This window comes from Molothrus ater, chromosome 4, assembly GCF_012460135.2.
Source record: "Molothrus ater isolate BHLD 08-10-18 breed brown headed cowbird chromosome 4, BPBGC_Mater_1.1, whole genome shotgun sequence".
In the NCBI taxonomy this organism is placed as follows: Eukaryota; Metazoa; Chordata; class Aves; order Passeriformes; family Icteridae; genus Molothrus; species Molothrus ater.
Window position 1 is genome coordinate 41,035,762 of NC_050481.2, and position 19,309 is coordinate 41,055,070.

Sequence of the window (19,309 nt, forward strand, 5' to 3'; positions counted from 1 at the left end):
GACACTGGAGATAGAAACACACATCAAAACAACTTTTGTACCACCCTATCAGTGGCTTCTTGAAATACGAAAAAAAGGAGCTGTATCACCATGTCTGGTAAGACTATTTAATGCCTTAATATCACAAACTTTTACTGCAATCTCAAAGTACTCATCCCAAACCTCTCCTTTATGCTGATGTTTTATACTCTTACAAATTCAAATTATGGAAGAAACCACACTAATTTCCTGTTTCATGGAAGAGGATACTACACAATACAGCAGTTTGAAACTACAGTCATACTTCTGCATCTATAACAATTAGTGATCCCTAAACAATCTATCCATTTCATGTTTCTTACTGTTTTAGTTTATTATTTCTCACATTGTTTTGATTAATGCAGATTTTCTTTTCATCAGTGAGGATCTGCTGCATAGTATTTCCCACTAAATGTTAGCTTCACACTGAATCTCAATTTCTTTTATTGCTGTGTTATCTCCCCATTAATCAGAACTAAATTCCAATCTGCTACCTACACCAATAAAGGGAATGCTAATCTCTCAAGTCTGATTTGTCAGACTTGACAGATTATGATACAAGGCAGCTGTAAATATTTTATATTTTTAACAGATTACTTTGCCATCAAAACTACAATCTTGTAAACATGGAAATTATTTAATTTAAAAAATTGGAGATTTAGAGTGTTAGAAAAACTCCCTTTGGTTTCTTTGATTTATACAAAACTAATAAAGTATGACTTTCTAGTCCAGACACTATAAATGTCTCTCTTTTGCAATATTAATTTACCACATTTATTTTATATCCACATTTTTATTACTACTTTCCTTCCGTATCATAAAAAAAAATTTCAGACATTAGAAATCAAATATTTCGAGATTATTAAGATGGAAGATTTAATTCTAGCAGTACTGATACGTTTGAGAATTTGGAATTTTCATCTGAATTTAGAACCAATGCATTATTTTCAGAGGTCAGCTTTTCCGACACACAATGAAAAGCTTTTGACTTGCTTTGCTGATCATCCTTTAAGAAGTTAAGTTTTACTTTCTATATCCCATTCAGTGAATACAAGGAGAGCAAATATTTCAGTGAAAACAATTAATTTTCTGTTAGTAACATGGTTCAAAGGTACTATGTTAATTATATAAAGCTAAATAGCATCTTTATCGACAGTAGACATTCCAGATTGATGAAACTGTGATAGCTTCCTAATTTTTTCAACTATGTTACACTAGTGTCAGCAAAACTTTAATCTCATAATAATTTCCAATTTTTTACAGCTCTGAATCATACATAAACAAATCTCTCAATTCTGTACATGAATGTACTTTCCTCAGCTTTAAAAATTTCTTATACAATGAGATGGTTCCTTGTATGTACATCAGCTAAGCCTAAACTTTTAGTCTAAGCTTCAAGATGGCAAAGTATGACCTTACCCTTGATGGATATTGCTTAGTAAGTAACATGACTACAACATGACTAATGCTTTTCTGCATGAAAATATTTTAATGACCAAAGCTCAAAATTCCATGTCTTGGTTCAGATTAGCAAAAGTAAAATGCATAAGCAAGTGGGAAAAAAGATTCAGCAACAGTCAGCAAACCTCATTTTCTTGTTATTTCATTAGTTTGCTAGAATTGAAAAAATATAGCTCTGAAAATATTCATCAGCACTGCAATGGTTATATGAATTATTTTTGTTCACATTACATTAGCAAAAAATATAATTTATTAAAAAAGTGAGGCCATTATTGGAATACACTGAAATCAGTGTAATTTTCTTATGTTTAACTTGAATCTGCTATTACACTTTGGCATTGGGAAAACTGGAAAATTACCTCAGTGTTTATAATGCAGCCTTGGCACTCAAAAAGTGCTCAGGAAAAATGACACTGCCATTTAGATAAAATTATTTGTTAATTTCATCTGCACTCAGATACTAATTATATTTATTCATTACCAGTTCCTACAGCAATGCCCATTTCCTCTTTGAAAAGCACATTGATTCTGCAAGAACTCAATTTCACAGAAAAAGAGCTTTGTGTTTTCTAGCTAACAAAAAAATAGATTCCTGCAAAGACCAGAAAAACAAAGGAAAAGGTGCTTGGTTCAGGTGTTTCACACAGTTGATATACTGCATATTCTGAAATTCAGTAATTTCCTTAATTTGCTTTAAATTGGCAAAATCAATTCTGTGAACAAGCATGTAATACAGAAGCAAATAACAATCCAGCACTCATTTCATAAACCTCTTCCTTAAAACTGGACTCCCTCAAACATTTCAACCTCAAAGTAAAAGACCAAGAAAAGAGAATATCACCATTGATACATAACAGCTTTTCTAAAATAAGAAAATGTTAAGATAGCACAAAGTTAAATAAGAAGAGCTGGGTGAATGTGCCTTTCAGCAAATGAAAACTTCTGTTAATTGTCATTTTGCAAGCATTAAGCATAGCTTTATTCCACAATTGCTATAATTATTCAGAAAGCAGGAATAAAGACTTCTAATTACATGTTAATATATACTCATTCATAATGTACATTCACTCAAATCACAGAGTATTTGAGGCTGGAAAGGATCCCCAGAGGTCATCTAGTCCAACCTCCTGCTAAAAGTCGGAATAATCATATCAGTTTGCTCCGGGCTGTGCTCAGGCAAGTCCTGTCTGGGCAACCTTGGCCAGTATTTGACCAAAATCTCCTTAGCTATACAATTCAGCACATCCTGAAAATGCAAATATCTTCTTTTTATGCATTAATTAATCAGATATCATATGTGCTGTTAACACTACTGAAAATAAGTGCTGTAGATGCACACCAATTAGAAAAAGCAGTTTCCATCTGTTTTGTCTATCATCCATGAGGTTTGCATGGTGGTGATTCCTTGGAAACACCAGAAGATGTAAGTCAAGCAAATAAGCCAAACCAAATTTTTCCATACAACCATCAGATAAGAGCAAAGACAAATTGCTGCAAAATTGTATTTGAAAAAGGATCTTAAATATTCTTCCAAATAGCAATTATTAATAGTAAGTAATAAAAAGATAAGCTCTTACCAAATCTCTTACTGTACTACCCATTTCATTTGTGTGTCTTACCGGTCGTTCGTGCTCAAGGATCGATGACTTTCCCGGCTCATACTCAAAAATACTTCTTGGTTCAGAACGGAACTTGCGAGTATCTACCTTTCTGTCAGGAGGGTCCCAGTCGTTCCTAAACAACAAATACAGGTAACTGAGCTAATTTACTGTCACCACCTTGTGATTTGCAGCCCTGTACAACAGAAACCTGCAAAGCCAGATGATGTTCAGAACAGCTCATATTTCCAGATCTCAGCTGTGGCATTGCAATGTTTTACTGTAACATCTTAACCTGTTTACAGCAAGTATGCTCAGTACAGAAGGAAGAATACTAGAGATGTCCAATCTGTGATCACTCATATTTTTCTTTTAACTAGTAGAGCAGTTTAAAAACTACCCTGGCATACCACGTCAAAAAAACATGCAAACCATTGCAAATAACCATACATGTTTTGTGCACTATACTAATATAGGCAAGTGGTAGATATTTTGTCATCACATAATATGATAATAAGGCCATATTGAAAAAGTTATAAAATTTTCTGAGGCAAAAAATGAGGAATTATTTTAAAAGACCGCGTGATGATCATTATCCTGATCATTGTAGAATTACTTCTGAATACCCTTGTAAGCAGCATATTGCTTCTCTGTCTTGAGTAGATACACAAGAGGAAGAATTTTGCAGTTGAATTTGGAATAGAAATGTAGCCATTTTCTCTATAATTACAAATTTGCTTTCAATTTAATAATGCTATGCAAAGAATAAAAAGTAACCCATGCTATCATATTTTTTCAGTCATTTATGTCATATTACTAGGTACATATACATTTTGGGGGAATACTTGTCTAGTTACAGTGGGAGCTACCTTTGCATGGCAGTTCTTGTCAGTACCTACCTCCATTCTACTTGGAAAATTGTAGCTCACACATATTTTTATTTACTCTGGGTAAAATGACCCACTAGTAACTCAAAGGTTGGAGGAAAGGGGAGGGGAAATACTAACAGCTATTGTCTGTATTTGATAAGAAAGAGCACACACTGATTAAATTTTATCAGTTCTATTGGTCTTTCTGGCGTGACTTGGTTTGATGTGACCTGACATAATAATGCACATGTCATGTGCCTTAAAAAGATCTATGGGGTAGCTTTTGTTTATAATATGCTTGCAAGTGCATTTCAGGGACACAGACATCTCTATTTATAAAATGCCCTACATTTAAAGGGAAGTAGTTCTACATGGCTTTATTGTTTATTTTCACTGAGGAAAAAATTATTTTCAGAGCAGAAAAGGTTACATTTTTTGAGAATGAATAGGAAAATGGAAATATTCAGATGAAGTTGCATTACACTGTAAGCCACTGAAGAAAAAAGGATGCTACTGAAATTCTGATTCACACTCAGTTCAAATAATTTACAGTTTTCAGCCTTTTATCCTGCAAGGACTATATTTTGAGCTCAACTGCTAATGCAAAACATATCTTGCCTCTCAGGTATAAAACATGAGATATATGTGGACCTAAGCCTCTTAGGTGAGATTTTAAATACTCTGGCTTTCTAGGCAATTAAAAAAAGAATCTCCCAATGGCAGGAAAAGATTGATGAGCTATAGCTTTCAGCAGTGGGCAAAGCATAGCTAACGTGTTTGGCATCTCTTGGCCTGGAGAACACAGATTTCCACTGAATGTTGCATCATGCAGAGATTAAAAGGGGAGGTTAAATAGCCAAATTCAGTGCTCAGCAGCTGTTTCCAAGCTTGACAAGGTGCACTGCAACAGGCCTCAGTTTCTGTGACCGAGGCATTTGGCCTAGCACAGGACAACAGCTCACACAACTTCAGAGATCAAAGCTAAACAACTCCGCATTTTGGTATCCTGCTAAAAAAATCTGCACTTCTGTATGACCTGCTAACAAACCTCAAGCCTCATGGCCTCTGTGAGGCAGCCCAACTGTAACCTTTAGCATTTCCTCTTGACAACCTGCCCTGCCCTTGGAAGCCAAAATCAGTAACCATCAAGCCATCTCATCTTCCTCTCCAGTATGTGTATCTACTGATCTACACTTTGGATTGCCACTAGCAAGAAATTTTTCAAAAAGCCGTAGTTGTGTCTTAATTTTCAACACTTAGTATGGTTTTTCCTCATAATATTTTATTCAAATTGCTAATTAATTGAACCTGTTTAATATAATTACATTTCTACATATAAATATGTTTACAATATCCAAGCTGACAGAAATGGCCAAATTCTCCTTTGTTGCTTGAGTGTAACCAAGAGAGAGGAGCATGTAGGCACAGATGAAAGGAAAAATATTACCCTTTTAATATATAATATATACATAGGCACACATATAGATTTATAATAGCATATTATTATATTAACAGGTAGTATTAATTAACGTAAAGAAGATTTTTTCTCGAGCTAGAACCTACAGACATGCTGAAGTCAACAGAATTTGTGTGCAGGTCTCTTGCAAGTACTTACCCTTTTATCAAAAGGGTAAGTACTTCTTTCCTGAGTTATTTATTATTAACTTTTTCCAGACTGAACTCTAACCAGTGGGACTTGGTTTTGTGCAGAGAGTTTGGGTAGAGAACTATGAGATATCCAAAATGCCTCTTTAATCTGTAAACACTGCCTTGGTCTACCAAAATAGAGATTGAAAAAAATGGGGGTATAAAGCACTTCTGAACTCTGGGGAAATGTGGGTTGACTTCTATGCTCTTGTACAGCTTTGCCCTCCCTTGACTTTTGAATTACATCAACTTTTTGATGCTTTCTCTTTGGTGCTGGATACAATAAATAGCTTTCCCTACTCAGAGACTAACTATTGAAGACAGCTCCTAGAGCACAGACTGTTCTGAAACTCAGCAAGCAGGACAATACCACTAATGAGAATAAAAATCCTTAATGATGCTCATGGGTGCATCATGAATAAGAAAAAATAATTCTTTAGCACACTGAAGAAATGACAGCACCATGCATGATGCCTGGACTCCTGGCAAAGATCACCCCTCATCACCTGACTGGCCCTTGAATAAAGCCCTTGAAGTCATATTATTCTAGAGCTGCTGTTTTATCCCTTGTTATATTCTGCAACTGGAGTACTGTACTTAGCAAAAAGACCTTTTGAAAATGCACAAACTTACTTTTCTGGTGTAGAGCGTTGCCTCATACGATGTGGTGGTACTGGTGGTGGCACATGGGGTGGCAAGGGGGATGAGACCTTAAAGGCATCGGAGCTACTGTCAGAAGCACTTTTGGACAGTGGTCTGTACGTCTGTGTCTTTGCAGCTGGGTGTGCCTGAGCAGAGAAGGATGGACTGTAGCTACCTAATATAAAACAAAACCAGAAACAGTCATAACATGAGAGTAAGTCTTAAAAAAGCACAACATGGACTGCTACAAGAACCCACAGTAACTCCATAAAATGGCAAGATTACAAAAACATGTAAATGAGTTTTAAAAGTACATTGCTGTGTATTGTGCAGCTCATTAGAAATCTTCTTATATATTTTTACACAAAATTACAAAGACATAGGTAAAGTGCAGTGCAGTTAAAATAAATTAATTTGATGGAGAAGTTAATGGGTGTATACATCCATCACATCTGTTAATGACAGCCTGTAATTAATCTCCAGGCTCATCCTGTTGCTCAGTTGTTCCATGTTCAGAAGATAGAGAAGAGGCAGGAAACACACCTTTTTTGATTGTTTAATAACTATTTGATTTGTTATGATGAGGCAATAGCATATCTTGAAGAGGATCACAAGAGTACAAAGAGATGCCAAAACACTGACCCACACCAAGTCATCTGAACAGCACAGAAAAAGGCACTATTGAAAGCATGTTTAATGCAAAAAAAACTGAAATGGAAAAATTTTGAATGGCTGTTTTGCAGAAGGCACTATAGCCTTTTTCCACACAGTCTATTCATGCTTTCATTTTTTCTTTCTTTGGAAATAATTTTACCATATGGGTATAATCTTCTTAAGACACAATGATTATATCTTAGATGAGTATGTCTTTTCTTGTGGCTAAATTATGTCAACATGAATGCCTATAACAAAAATGGAGAAGTTCGTAAAAAAATCAGTTTTATTAGGCACTCTCGCTGCATATTTTTAAAGTGTATTCAGTACATTATTTTTGTCTTTCCATGTTAGTAATTAATATTTTCATTTTCACACAGTAGTTCCCTTTCCATTTCTATAAAGGAAAGGCTGTGTTACTAACAATCACTAGTGAAAATAAATGCAATGTAATCAAGAAACCACAGTGTTAAGTGTATCCCTCTACAGTAAGAGGTCCACAGCTGCAATTAATTTCTGTAGTAAGAATGAAACTAAAACTTGTTTCATTTGGGGAAAAAAGGCATGAACAACTGAGATCAATCAAGACACTAGAAAATGTGTCTACAAGCATTACAAAAGCGAGCGTGAAGAGTTAACTACACCATCACTTGCTGACATTAACAAAGCGTCGTTTTGAACACGGAGTAATTCCTACCAGTATTGTATGCATATGCAGTATTATACAAGTCTGTGTCGTCATCTACAAAAAGAAATACATATGTTACAGTAGTGCCATACATGCCAGTTCATCACAGAAACTGAGCTTTGTCTTTGGAAATACAAATCAAAGATAGGTAAGCAATCAAGCACTGTATTTCTTTTCTTTGTCTCATAGGTGCTTTTGGAAAACTCTGTCTTCCCATTATACTTTGGCTGTTTTTACCATCTTATTGTGTTGTATCTTCTGGTCATGTCACTCATATTGCATACTTACTAAGTTAGCACTAAACTGCAAATTACTTTTTGTCTGATCTTTTCCTCTTCCCAGGCTTGATTCCTTCCTTTTGTCAGTGTTCCTCTGCTACAGACTGTTAAGTTGTTGTTCCTATCACAAAAGGCAATCCTAAATATCTACTATGTGACTAGTGTTCAAGTTAGAGCCTGTAAGCCAACATTCTCCTGCCTACATTTCTTATTCTCCCACTAACATTCTGTGTGACCATACTGAATGTTAGCTCTACCTGAGATGAATAAAGTCTCCTTCCTTCTGGAGGTATAATGAGCATAATTGCCATTTACACAGTTTCCTGACATCCTTGGGGCAAATCATAAAGGACATTAAAGCTAGCAATGTCACCAAAGCTCAGTTTCAGCAAAACCAAGTAAGATATTCTATGACAATAATTAAATTCAGGCACAAAATTTTTCCTTAAGCCAGCCTGTTTACTAGCCCACGCTGTTCTAACACTGGAGTTCTCCAAAAGAAAGGCAGATGGTAGGAGATCTACAGTAGAAAATTTCTCATCCCTCAAACTGGACATGAGGAGAAAAAGACAAGAACAGACTCACCAGGCTTATGAACCATATGGATTTGCTTGAACATTGTCTTGTACCAATCCTTTGGCCTGTCAACTGTCTGAAAAAAATACAGTTTTAACAATTAACAAAAAAATAAAAATACCCATGTGTACAGATCGAATCAGACATTTAATGTTCTTGTGGAGTGAAATATTATATGTTATTCCCTATTTAATACAATAGTTGGCATTTATTTTGAATTAATTTATGCATTTTATCATGGAATTCCTGTAACAAATTCTGGAAGACACTGAAGACTGAGTCAGTCTTGGACTCTGATCCTGGGAAGGTATAATGGTTCAGAACATCGGAATTATTGCGAGATCAACAGTTCATCACCTTAGTGCTCTATATCTGGCAATGATGAATGCTAGATTCTATACAGGAAAATAGAAACACCTCAGCAGTTATGATTACAAACATGTAAGAATGCTTTTTTTGACCCCCTGGCAATTTCTGGCTTACATGACTTTCTAAATATAATTGTTAAATAACGCAGAAAAACTTTGTAATACTACTGAGAAAAGAAGTAAGACCACACTATATTACAGACTTAATGTTTGGATTGTTGATGAAGAGTATTCTTTTTACCAGTTTTAAAAGCCCTTTCCAGACAACTTTTTTTAACTTATTCAATATTCACTCATTAAATTATATTTATCCTTACTTTTGCAAACTAAGTAATCCTAATCCCAAGGTTCCCAAACTCTGTTCATATTGACTCCTGCTAGTGCTTCTTTTTATCTCTTACCCTTCTGAATTTTCTCTTACTGCAATTTTCTCTGAGAGGATGATAATATTCCAGGAAAGGATTAACACAAAGGCAAACAGTATTATCCTTCTTAGGTGCTAAAATTTTACTTGTTCCACAGTAACCATAAAAGCAGAAGTTTTAGTGCAAAGAATCATGGAATCATAGAATGGCCTGGGTTGAAAAGGACCTTAAAGATCATCAGGTTCTAACATTACTTGCACCGACAGGGACAATGTTCACTAGGCCAGGTTGCTTGGAGCTCCATCCAGTGTGGCCTTGAACACCTCCAGGGATGGGGCATCCACAAAAATCACTATGTTCAAACCTCATGGTACACAGGGAAAATTCAAAGGACCTCTCTTGAAGTGCATTATTTTGCACCAGCAAGTACCAAATTTGCAATAACTTTGCTTACTCCTCTTTACCACAAAAAGCAAAAATCTACGAATTCTTCCCTACAGAATACTGGACAGATGTGCATGTGTTCACCATCTTTACTAAATCCCACCTTTGCCATGATTACTTGTCATCTGTACATAACTAATATGTTTTGTTTACAATGGTGAGCTCTTACTATGAGGGACTAGGCATGTCTGCCTAGTCCTGTATTTTGAGGACTTATATTGAGTTCTCATAAAATTGCTACTATTATTAGATCAATGTTTAAAATAAGAGCAGACAGTCATTTCCCCAAAGAATTTGGGGATTTCCTGGGTAAGAAAAAAATAAAGCAGAATTATGCTTTTTACCTAGGCCTGCCTTGCAAGACAGAGGTAAAGGAGGTTCAGTTTTGTCTCAAGATAAAATAGGTCCCTTCCCCCACTTACCAATGTGCTGAGTTCTGCCAAGTGTAAGCTATTCAGAAGCAGATTTGGGTCATATTCATATTGTTTCCCAAAAGGTATTAAATATCTACACTAGTGGAGCTCTGATTAGAATAATTTAGCTGGACTTGAAACAAGTATGCTGTTTAGTGCTCGAGGATGATATATGCTCAAAAGTTTACAATTCCAGGTCTGAAGCAATTCACACTGATGGACATAACCTCCCTGCTTCTCCTCATTTCCCACAGCAACAGTCCCATGATACTGTGCCTGCCTTTCTGATTGTATTAAACCAAGAAGAGTCTTCCAACCAGTGGTAGGTGAACAAATCACAAATAATGCATAAATACTGCTGCCATGTCCCTGCTGTTTGTCAAGCATTGTCTGGTCCTCCACAAAGTCAAAGGAGGCTCCCACACAGAGATCAGGTATGAAGAAGCTTCCATGAGTAGAGAAGGTTTCCCAACATCTTCTGGGTATTTGAATGTTTCTTTCTCTCATCATCTTCCCAGCAAACCCTCCTAGGGGTTTCAGCCTCAGCCAGTAACTTGGCTTTATGTTATAAACCAGACAGGATTAAGAAGTAGAATACATTAATTTTGGAATTCATTTTCTCAATTTATATTCACTAATCCCACACACCAAAATTGTTTGAGGAATTAAGAGTATTCACAATGCACGAAGCCATTCAGATGCCATCCAGCTTTGCATATATTACAGCTGATGCAATTAAATGTTGGGACACGGCATCATCGTATGTGAAAAAAACAATCAGCCAAACAGCACATAGAGGACATAAGAAGTAACTGCAATTGCTCCTTTGGAGAGTCCGTAATCCCTGCACTATTGTAATCATCCATCAGGAAGTATGCAATTAAAGGAGGCCTCTCTGACCCTGAGATTAGTTCAGCTGGTGGGAACAGGGTGCTAATAATGCTTGCATACCCATATGGGCTATTCACTTAGAGCTGGACTTGATGATCCTTGTGGATCTTCCAACTCAGAATATTCTGAGACTTTCAGTGGACCTCTGGTTTTTTGTGTTTTTTTTTTCCCGAGCTGAAATATTACACCACTAAGTATGGAAAAGAAACTTAGCAGGACTTGATTTTTTTCCGTCTTACTAAGTAGAGGCCTTTCAGTCTACCAATTTATTTTTGATAATTAGATATAAATATTCATTTTGGATGGACTAAAACAGTGCAGCGTTACTGCATACCATGAATCTGGCTTTTCCTTTCCCAGGTCCCCATCAGTGGTAAATTGTGCTATATTTGACTGAATGCTTTTCTGATTGTACAGCATTTTATCCTCTCTTTTTCAGAGACTTCATTTTTAGTGTCTTGGAATTTTACCATCTTTGGGGCAGGGCTTGGCACAAAGGCAGAACCTAACAACAATCTGAATTTTCAGACTTGCATTTCCCAGAGGTACAAAGAGCTAAAGTGGCACAGAAGGAACATGTTAACATGGGATAGGGGTTCTGAGTGAATAAAAAGCTTTATAGGAGTCCTTCCCTTCTCAGAAGCCTGATACAAAATGGGTTAGCAGGAATAGAAAGAACATCTTTCTGTTTTCCTTGGCTAAACAGCTGTCTCAAACCATGATCTAAGAGTAAAGACGGACTCCGAGGAGACGATCACATCTTGCAAAATCTCTTAACTCCTAAGAAGCACTCAAAATCTGGAACACAGATACTCCTGAGTTCTTAATAACATGCTAAACTTCGAGCAGCACAGCATTTTGGAACACAGTGAGTGTTACCTATCACCCCTGAATCTTCATTTACTGCTTTTTCGATAGACTGTAGGCATTTTTGCAAAGAGGGAAGAGTGAAACTTCTAACCTTTATGTGCAATGATAAATTGAATTAATTTGAAAACTTCTCTCTTCAGATGGACTGAGGGTGAACCTTCTGGGAGAAGATTCCTATTTGGATTGCTCACTCACCTTGGAGAAAGGGCAGGTGATATACTCTACCTTCTACTATTAATGGAAAATGCAGTTTTAGCAGTTTTGCAAGGTGCAGCATATTTGAGTCTTGCTGACAACTATACCAACTTTGTTCTTGCTCAGCTGGGATACACAGGGCTCAAATACACTTGTGCACACTTATAAAGTAATCTCAAATAAGTATCTTGAAAACAAATTTACTACCAGCTATGCCTTAAGGAAGCAGAATAAGGATGCAAAATGGCACATCAGATACACTCATACATACACATGCTAGCACAAAGCTTTAACCTCTATCTGATTGTGAGAATTATTTCTATAATAGCAAGATTACAGGCTATAAGGTTTCTTGAAATTGAAACACACCAAAAATCAAAGCAAAATCAGCAGGAAAATGTCCTAATTCAAACTGAATTATATTTTTAGGAGAAAATCTGAAAGACTCAGATCATAGAACCTGAAAGTTAAATATAGTTTGGCAAATCGCCAGCTTCATTAGGCACACTTAAGGGGGACTTCTGTTATAATCTTATATAACTGATATGCTCCCTATTAGAACAATCTGCTACTAAAAAAGCACAAAACCAATTACCATATCCAATATAAAGCAAAGGGACTACTTACTTAAAAAGAGGACAGAAAGCTAGAGCACTGCTGGAAAGAAATGTCTTCATTTTTAAAAGATTCTGATCATATAACTTTTTAATGTCATAAATAAAGCAAGAAATGCCAGAGTTTCTCCCCCATTCCTTTGTCCCCATCTTACCACTTATCCAGATTTTTTCCTATTGATTTTCTCCATTAATTCCTGGTTTACCCTCTAATTTTTCAGTCCCTTGAAGCAATTCTTGGCAATACAACATAGCCCCCCATATGTCAATATTGGCAGACAGGATACATCCAACAGCTGCTACATCCCTGCACCTCACTAAGACTTCACCTGCAAGGGCTCTGCCGCTTTCATCCTGGCTCCCACTCTTCTCCCTTTGTCCGTCCAGCACAGCAGTTCTTCTCTGGCTGGGGAGGCCAGCAAGTGCTGCCTTTACAGACCTAGTGCAGCTGCCTCTGCGCTCTCTGGAGCGGCCAGAAGAGGCTGCCCTGACAGCAGAGTGGAAAGAATGCTTCAGCATAGTGAAAACAAAACTCTTCAGTCTGACATCCTGGGACCACTCAAGCAGTGACCAGTGGCAGATGATTAGAACGGGGCTGCACAATGAAAGGGCTCCCCAGCTATTCGCTTATGTGTCACTCAAGGGCACAAGGATTATTTACTGCACTGTCACAAAAATGCTGCTCCCTTAGATTGCCAGCAGAACAAAACTGCACATTTCTACACTACCCTGATGACATGAGAACACTGCCCCAAAAAATGCAGAGGTGTGAGATTTTTGCATATACACACAGATGTACATAGGATTATTTGCACACACACACACATATATACATATATATATATAGTATGCATACGCTTTATTTCAGAAATAAACCAAATGCAATTACTGTGCATCTCCAAAAGGCAAGAACTACAAGAGACACAAGAAAGACACAAAATTTTGGCTACTTCTAATTAAACTAGAAACATGAGGTTGCCCAATTATGCTCCCATCAGCATTCTCCTTTTCGTTAACACACAATATTATATTCACAAGGCTGCTGATTACACACGCTCTATTCCAAATTATATAAGAGTAGAAGAATGTGAAAAACCCATTACCAACAATCAGTTCATTGTATGAGTTCATACACAGATTTCCCAGAATTTCCTACCGTTCTAATTGCTGTAGGGATTCCAGATTCATCTACCGGGCCAATCCCTGCATAATGTGGAGCTTTAATTACTGTAATTTTTTTTTCTTCTTCTGAGGATCTACAGATTGGTATTGTACTGGTGGTGGTGGTGGTGCCAACATTCTGAACATGCTGTGAGTATGTCTCTGTGGACTCTGTAAAGATAACATGACAGAAAATTGTGTAATGACTCAATAATCATACTTGGCAGTTAAAACATACTTCCCCATTTCAGTACACTGTACAAAGGCTGACAATCTTAATCACATACATATACATTTTTTTAAAGAAATATCATCTTAACTCGGGATTTGCACTACTTAATGCACTACTTAATGCAGAATTATAACTTATTTAAGGACCAGACAAACGTCTTGCTCAATAAAAAGAGAAAAAAAACCCACAAACATAGCAAGATCTGTTGAGAAAGGTGCAGCAGCCGCAGCCCTTCTCCTATAAATCAAACTTTTGCACCTTTTCTACCCGTTCCTTGGAAACCAGTGACATAATTTCAAAACTTCCACCCACCAAGCCTAGCAAACTATAGAAAATTGCTGCTCCCTAAGCACAGAAGACAGCCTTGCACAAAAACTTATGTCATACATGCTAAGAAACATGAAGTTTTGATGCATGAATATTTTAAAGCAAAAAATCCTGACATATAGTGTTCTCTTAACATGTGTTGATATGTTTATGGGACTACATGTATAATCCATAAAAATGGTTTTTGTAACCCAGCACCTGTAGAGCAATCTGATGATCCACCTACAGTAATTCAGGTGAAGTGTTCAAGCTGATACTGTTTTATGGTGACCTACAATATTTCTACCCTTCCCCCTTAAATCTTCCTTTATAACTAATGAAATTAATACATCACTATTACCATTTCCTTCTAAAACTTAACCAAAACTTAACAAGAAACACCTCAGTGCTGGGATGTGACATGAAAATTTGTACTTCTGCAGACAATACACTCTTTCCTGTGTACAGGAAAAAGAGCCCTCCAAGCCTTCAAGCAGGTTTCAGTAAATTAGTGGGCTGCTATTACAAAGCCTCTATTTTGCAAATTCAGGTAAAGTGAGATGTTTCCGCTGCAGAATAAATGAATGCAGGAAGTAAAAATATATGTTCTAACACTAATGGTGACAATAAAAATTGACTTTCATGTGGCATTAATATCCACTGATTATTCTGAAGAAAAATAAGAGTTGTAATATGAGCCTCAGTGACTCCTCAGTAAAAGGAGCTCCAGTGACTGAAAGCTCTAATTTTAATTTGAATATTTCTGCTCACTCCCATTGCAGTGCTGGATTTGGCATGGCTGTTTCAGCTGTTTACTCAAGTCTGAAATCCTGTAAATAATTCAGTGCTACACATATATGGCGAGGGGCAACTCTGTGTGGCAAATGTCTGAATATTTGGAACTTTTTCCCAAAATGCATGATGTTAAATTTAGAAAACATTTTGGATTTGATCCTTCATTCTTCATAGGCCTCAAACTGAGGCCATCAGGGGGATTTCTACTTGAGCAAAGAGAATTAAATCATGCTTTTACTTTGGAACACTGAACTTCAGCATCTTACAAGAGTGAAAGTCTTGGGAAAATACATATTTTAAGTACATCCAAACCAGTACTGATAGATCTTTAGATCAGCAAACTGGAAGCACTCAAAAACTCTAGAATTCTGGGATTTGGAGTAACCCATGTATACAGTTTTGTACTTATCACTATGATGACAGCAGCATTTGTCTAAGATGTCTCAGAGCAAGAACTGTCACCTAATTTCCCTGCAAGCACAAAAAAAAGTGTAAACTGTGGGACCACATTCAAGTTATTTTGCATGTATAATCTTTTCTAAATATGCACAACACTGGTAGAAAAAGCAAGTAAATTATTCTCTTGGCAAAATGGGATAAGACTGGCAAAGAGCCTAAGGCTGATAGTACTTGGTTTGTGTTTAATTTTTACATTAAAGATGCTCTAAAAAAATACATAAACAAGTTTGAGATTGATGTGGCTTTAGGTTTTTAACAGCCCAGAGCCTCTCCCTTTGTTGACAGTATTTCTGCTGAAGAATTAAGGAAGTTGTAGGGAGGAGCAAAGTACAAAGTGGGCCCTCAGTTTCTTATGGCAAAATCTGAAAGGGCTGGACAGGTTGAGTGATTTGGATAGATGCCCTTTTCTTGGTAAAGCCAGTAGAAAATTGGCAAGACGTTAGCTCACACACCTAGGTTATAAAACCTAACAGTAACTCCAGTTCAGGATCACTGCTGTACCTAACAATGAATGCTATTATGTTTTTGCATTTACTTCCCAAGGTAGATGAATAGACAATACCTTCATTATGGACGTGAAGCACTCTGCAATTGTTTGCAGTCTTTACCACATGAATCAGAATTCGTTGTGTAATGTATAAAGCAAACATTCTGTGTGAGGCTTACCCATCATCCTGCCATGCTGCATGATAACAATGTTGGAATTGAGTGAAGCTGGTGGAGGGTAAGCTGAAGAAGGGGAAAAAGGCCTTTGAAAGTGACTCACTGGGCTGGCAGCAGTGCCAGAATTCCCATTCACTGTGATCTGAGCCTAAGAGAGACAAAACAATATCCCATTAAACTACAGACAAAGCTCTCCAACTGCAATCCCAAAGAAAGAGTGATGCAAGACTGTCATCCACGCAACAATTCCCAGTTGTCAGGTACACAGCCTAATCGCATCTGCATTCACTGAAACACAAAGCTTATCACAAAGGGAGCAGAGTGTGGCCCTTATATACCTTGTACCTCCCCTCTTCCCTCCTTGTCTGTGCTGGCTGTGACGCATGCTGTTTTGGGAAGGTGACAGAGATCATGGTCAAGGCAATGAAGATGGCACAAACAAGGTTTGCAGATGTCTGACAGCAATATAAAATGAAGATGGCAGTAAAAGCTCCCAACACTGTGTGACAAAGGCTGTCTGCCACAGATTCCTCACACCAAGAGACATATTCCCTTAGTGCACATACTCAAGCATTATGGATATTAATGGGAACTTCTGTGCAGACTGAAGGGAAAAGTCTCATTAAGACTAGCTGAGAAGAGTGAAAAAAAATTCTTTAAAAAATGGAACTCAGCTGGAGTGACTGTGGCATGCTGATATGTAATCTATCACAATAAAAATAAATAGCACCAATTAAAAACCCAACAACCCACAATCACAAAATGACAGAACAAAATCAAAATCAAAAGTGGGAGAGCTAAGCAAACTGGAAAAAGCAGAAAGCACGTAAAGCCATTTAGGCTTTAGTCACTAGAGGCACTTCACAAGAGGAAACTATCTGCCCCCAGGTTTAGAATCCCTGCACTGGAGCTGCATCACTTTTACAGGGAGTATTGAAAGAATCAAAACTGAGATGCTGAGAAAGCATTGAATGAAGTAAGAGGGCAGTGAATATTTCAGCAGAAAAGCAAGCAAAGCTCTCTGCAACATCTCCTTTAATGCAGAACTGTTCTTTAAATCTGAATTAGAAGAACTACAAAATTGGCTCAATTTTATATAACAAATGAACTAAAACATGCTGCAGATGTAAACAAGAGACTACCTGAAGCAGCAAAGCATAAATAAAAACACATTAAAATGCATATTATTTTTACAAATAAAAACTAAAATATTCATGACCTTCTGTATGCATTTATATTCCAGAGATTACTGAATTGATTTGAAATTTTTAACATCTTGGCCTCCCATAGCTAAGGGAGAAAAAACATTTCTGGGTCCTATGCAGACATTATGTGAACTCCTAGATGCATTCAGGGGTTTGTCATTTTAAGGATGTCTGTTTTCAGAAATGAGCTGAACAGTTTCTGTTGTGGTGATGTCTCCATTGAAAGTTTTGTGTGTAAATGTTTCCTCTCTTAATAAACTCCAGAACCAAAAGTAGGCTGGCTTTCTTCCATGACCCTCTCCTGCAAAAAAACCCAGCTTTGGAGATGGAAGAATAGAAAAGCTACAGAACTCAAAGACAGCATTTCAATGAACGCATGTTTTCAGATAAGTTTTCAAACTGAGGCCAGCTATCTCTCCTCTGCTTCAGGGGTTCACCCATTCTCTTCTCCTACATATTATCTTTGGGAAAGCTTGTTTCTAGGGAAGGCAGGGTGCAACTATGTGCAGAGCCTTACACCTTCTTACTTATTTACTATGGCTTTTGCTTCTCTGAGCAGAACTGGTGTGAGTTCTTTGCAGACTGCTAAGAATTTTTGTAATAAAAGACTGAGATATTCCAGAGAAGGACTTTACCAAATAGCTCAGTTAGACAGCAAGGCATTTACACTAAGTAGTACAGAATATCATGAAAACAGGACCCATACATGTAGTGGAAGGACATCAGTCATAAATGTGTATGTGGCATGTTCATGACATTTCTGGGTTTGCTTCTGAAGGTCTTAGATAAGATCTCAGCTTAATTATAATTTTTTAGTTTCTAATGATTTTCTCCTTGCGGAAAATGTCTGTGAAGGTGGCTATTTCATTTGTTCATCTGCTGCATCTTGCACTGTTTACAAGGTTAGCTAGAGAAGACAGTTCAACAAAATTTCAAAGGCCTTTTCTTCCCTTGGAATAATTTGGTAGTTACTGACATTTCAATCTGAGAATGTGACACTTTAGGTCCAGGTGACAGAGTTTATTCCCAGATTTTACAAGGAAGTAAAATCCTTCAAGATGTTTTTCATTTCATGGATGCATTTTTAGCCATCTGGCCTTTCTCTACAGAGAGTGGAGATGATGACTTTTCTATACTGCAGAGTTGGGTTTTGCCAGCAGTTTAATTTCTGTGGGGTTCTTAGGACTACTTGGTGATTTTTGCTCTTGGGTGAGTGTTTTTTCATTTGGCTTTGTCCATTAACAGTGAACAAACATTATGCTCATCACTGCCATGTGTAAAAGAGAAAGTGATGGTCAGACCTGACCATTACATAGCCTTCTACTGGGAGACTAACCCAAAAAGAGACAAAAGGACCAACTGCTCACTTTAGCTTGCAAAAAATGATGCTCAAAGAAAACAAATACAATTAGCTGACAATTTTAGAAGTAGGCTACAAGAAAATGTAAACATTCCATGCTTCCCATAGCTAGTAAATGGTCATGTGGTGACTCTGTCTGACCAGTCTATACTTTTTATGGTATCTTTGGCTACAATTACTGTGTTTTATGCAGATTCATAGTAATGATTCTTAAGAAACCCCAGTGTTTTCAGAGCTGTGTTACAGAAGTTAAGAATTAAAGTTTTTACATGACTGCTATTAGTATTTTTTAGCAGCATCCAGAGCAATGACAACCAATCATTGGCTTTCCAGGTGCCTATGTGCAAGGTTGGACTCAAAATGCTTTTTATAAATTATACACAAAGCTTAAAAAAATATATATACTGTTTGTTCTTTTCAGGCTTGAAAATTACTGTATGCTGAAGTATTTATACAAAGTTTGAACACTGCTGTGACCCAGTAAAACTTTGGATTCAGAACATCTCTCTGTTTTGCAATTCAGCAATGAATTGCTCA

The 19,309-nt window shown here is 36.9% G+C and overlaps 1 protein-coding gene across 26 annotated transcripts in view; it reads right to left on the reverse strand.

Moving 5' to 3' along the window:
* The window catches only part of SORBS2 (sorbin and SH3 domain containing 2), a 145,061-nt gene that overhangs the window by 39,987 nt on the left and 85,765 nt on the right, over positions 1-19,309 (reverse strand). For 22 of the 26 annotated variants that reach the window (XM_054514693.1, XM_054514689.1, XM_054514694.1 and 19 more), the window contains 6 exons: positions 16,211-16,355; positions 13,748-13,923; positions 8,441-8,507; positions 7,587-7,631; positions 6,227-6,410; positions 3,099-3,213 (listed from right to left, as the gene is read on the reverse strand). In XM_054514693.1, coding sequence (XP_054370668.1) covers positions 3,099-3,213; positions 6,227-6,410; positions 7,587-7,631; positions 8,441-8,507; positions 13,748-13,923; positions 16,211-16,355 — 732 coding nt within the window. The remainder of the gene's footprint in view (positions 1-3,098; positions 3,214-6,226; positions 6,411-7,586; positions 7,632-8,440; positions 8,508-13,747; positions 13,924-16,210; positions 16,356-19,309) is intronic. The other 4 variants (XM_054514706.1, XM_054514709.1, XM_054514702.1 and 1 more) reach the window with 1 other exon arrangement.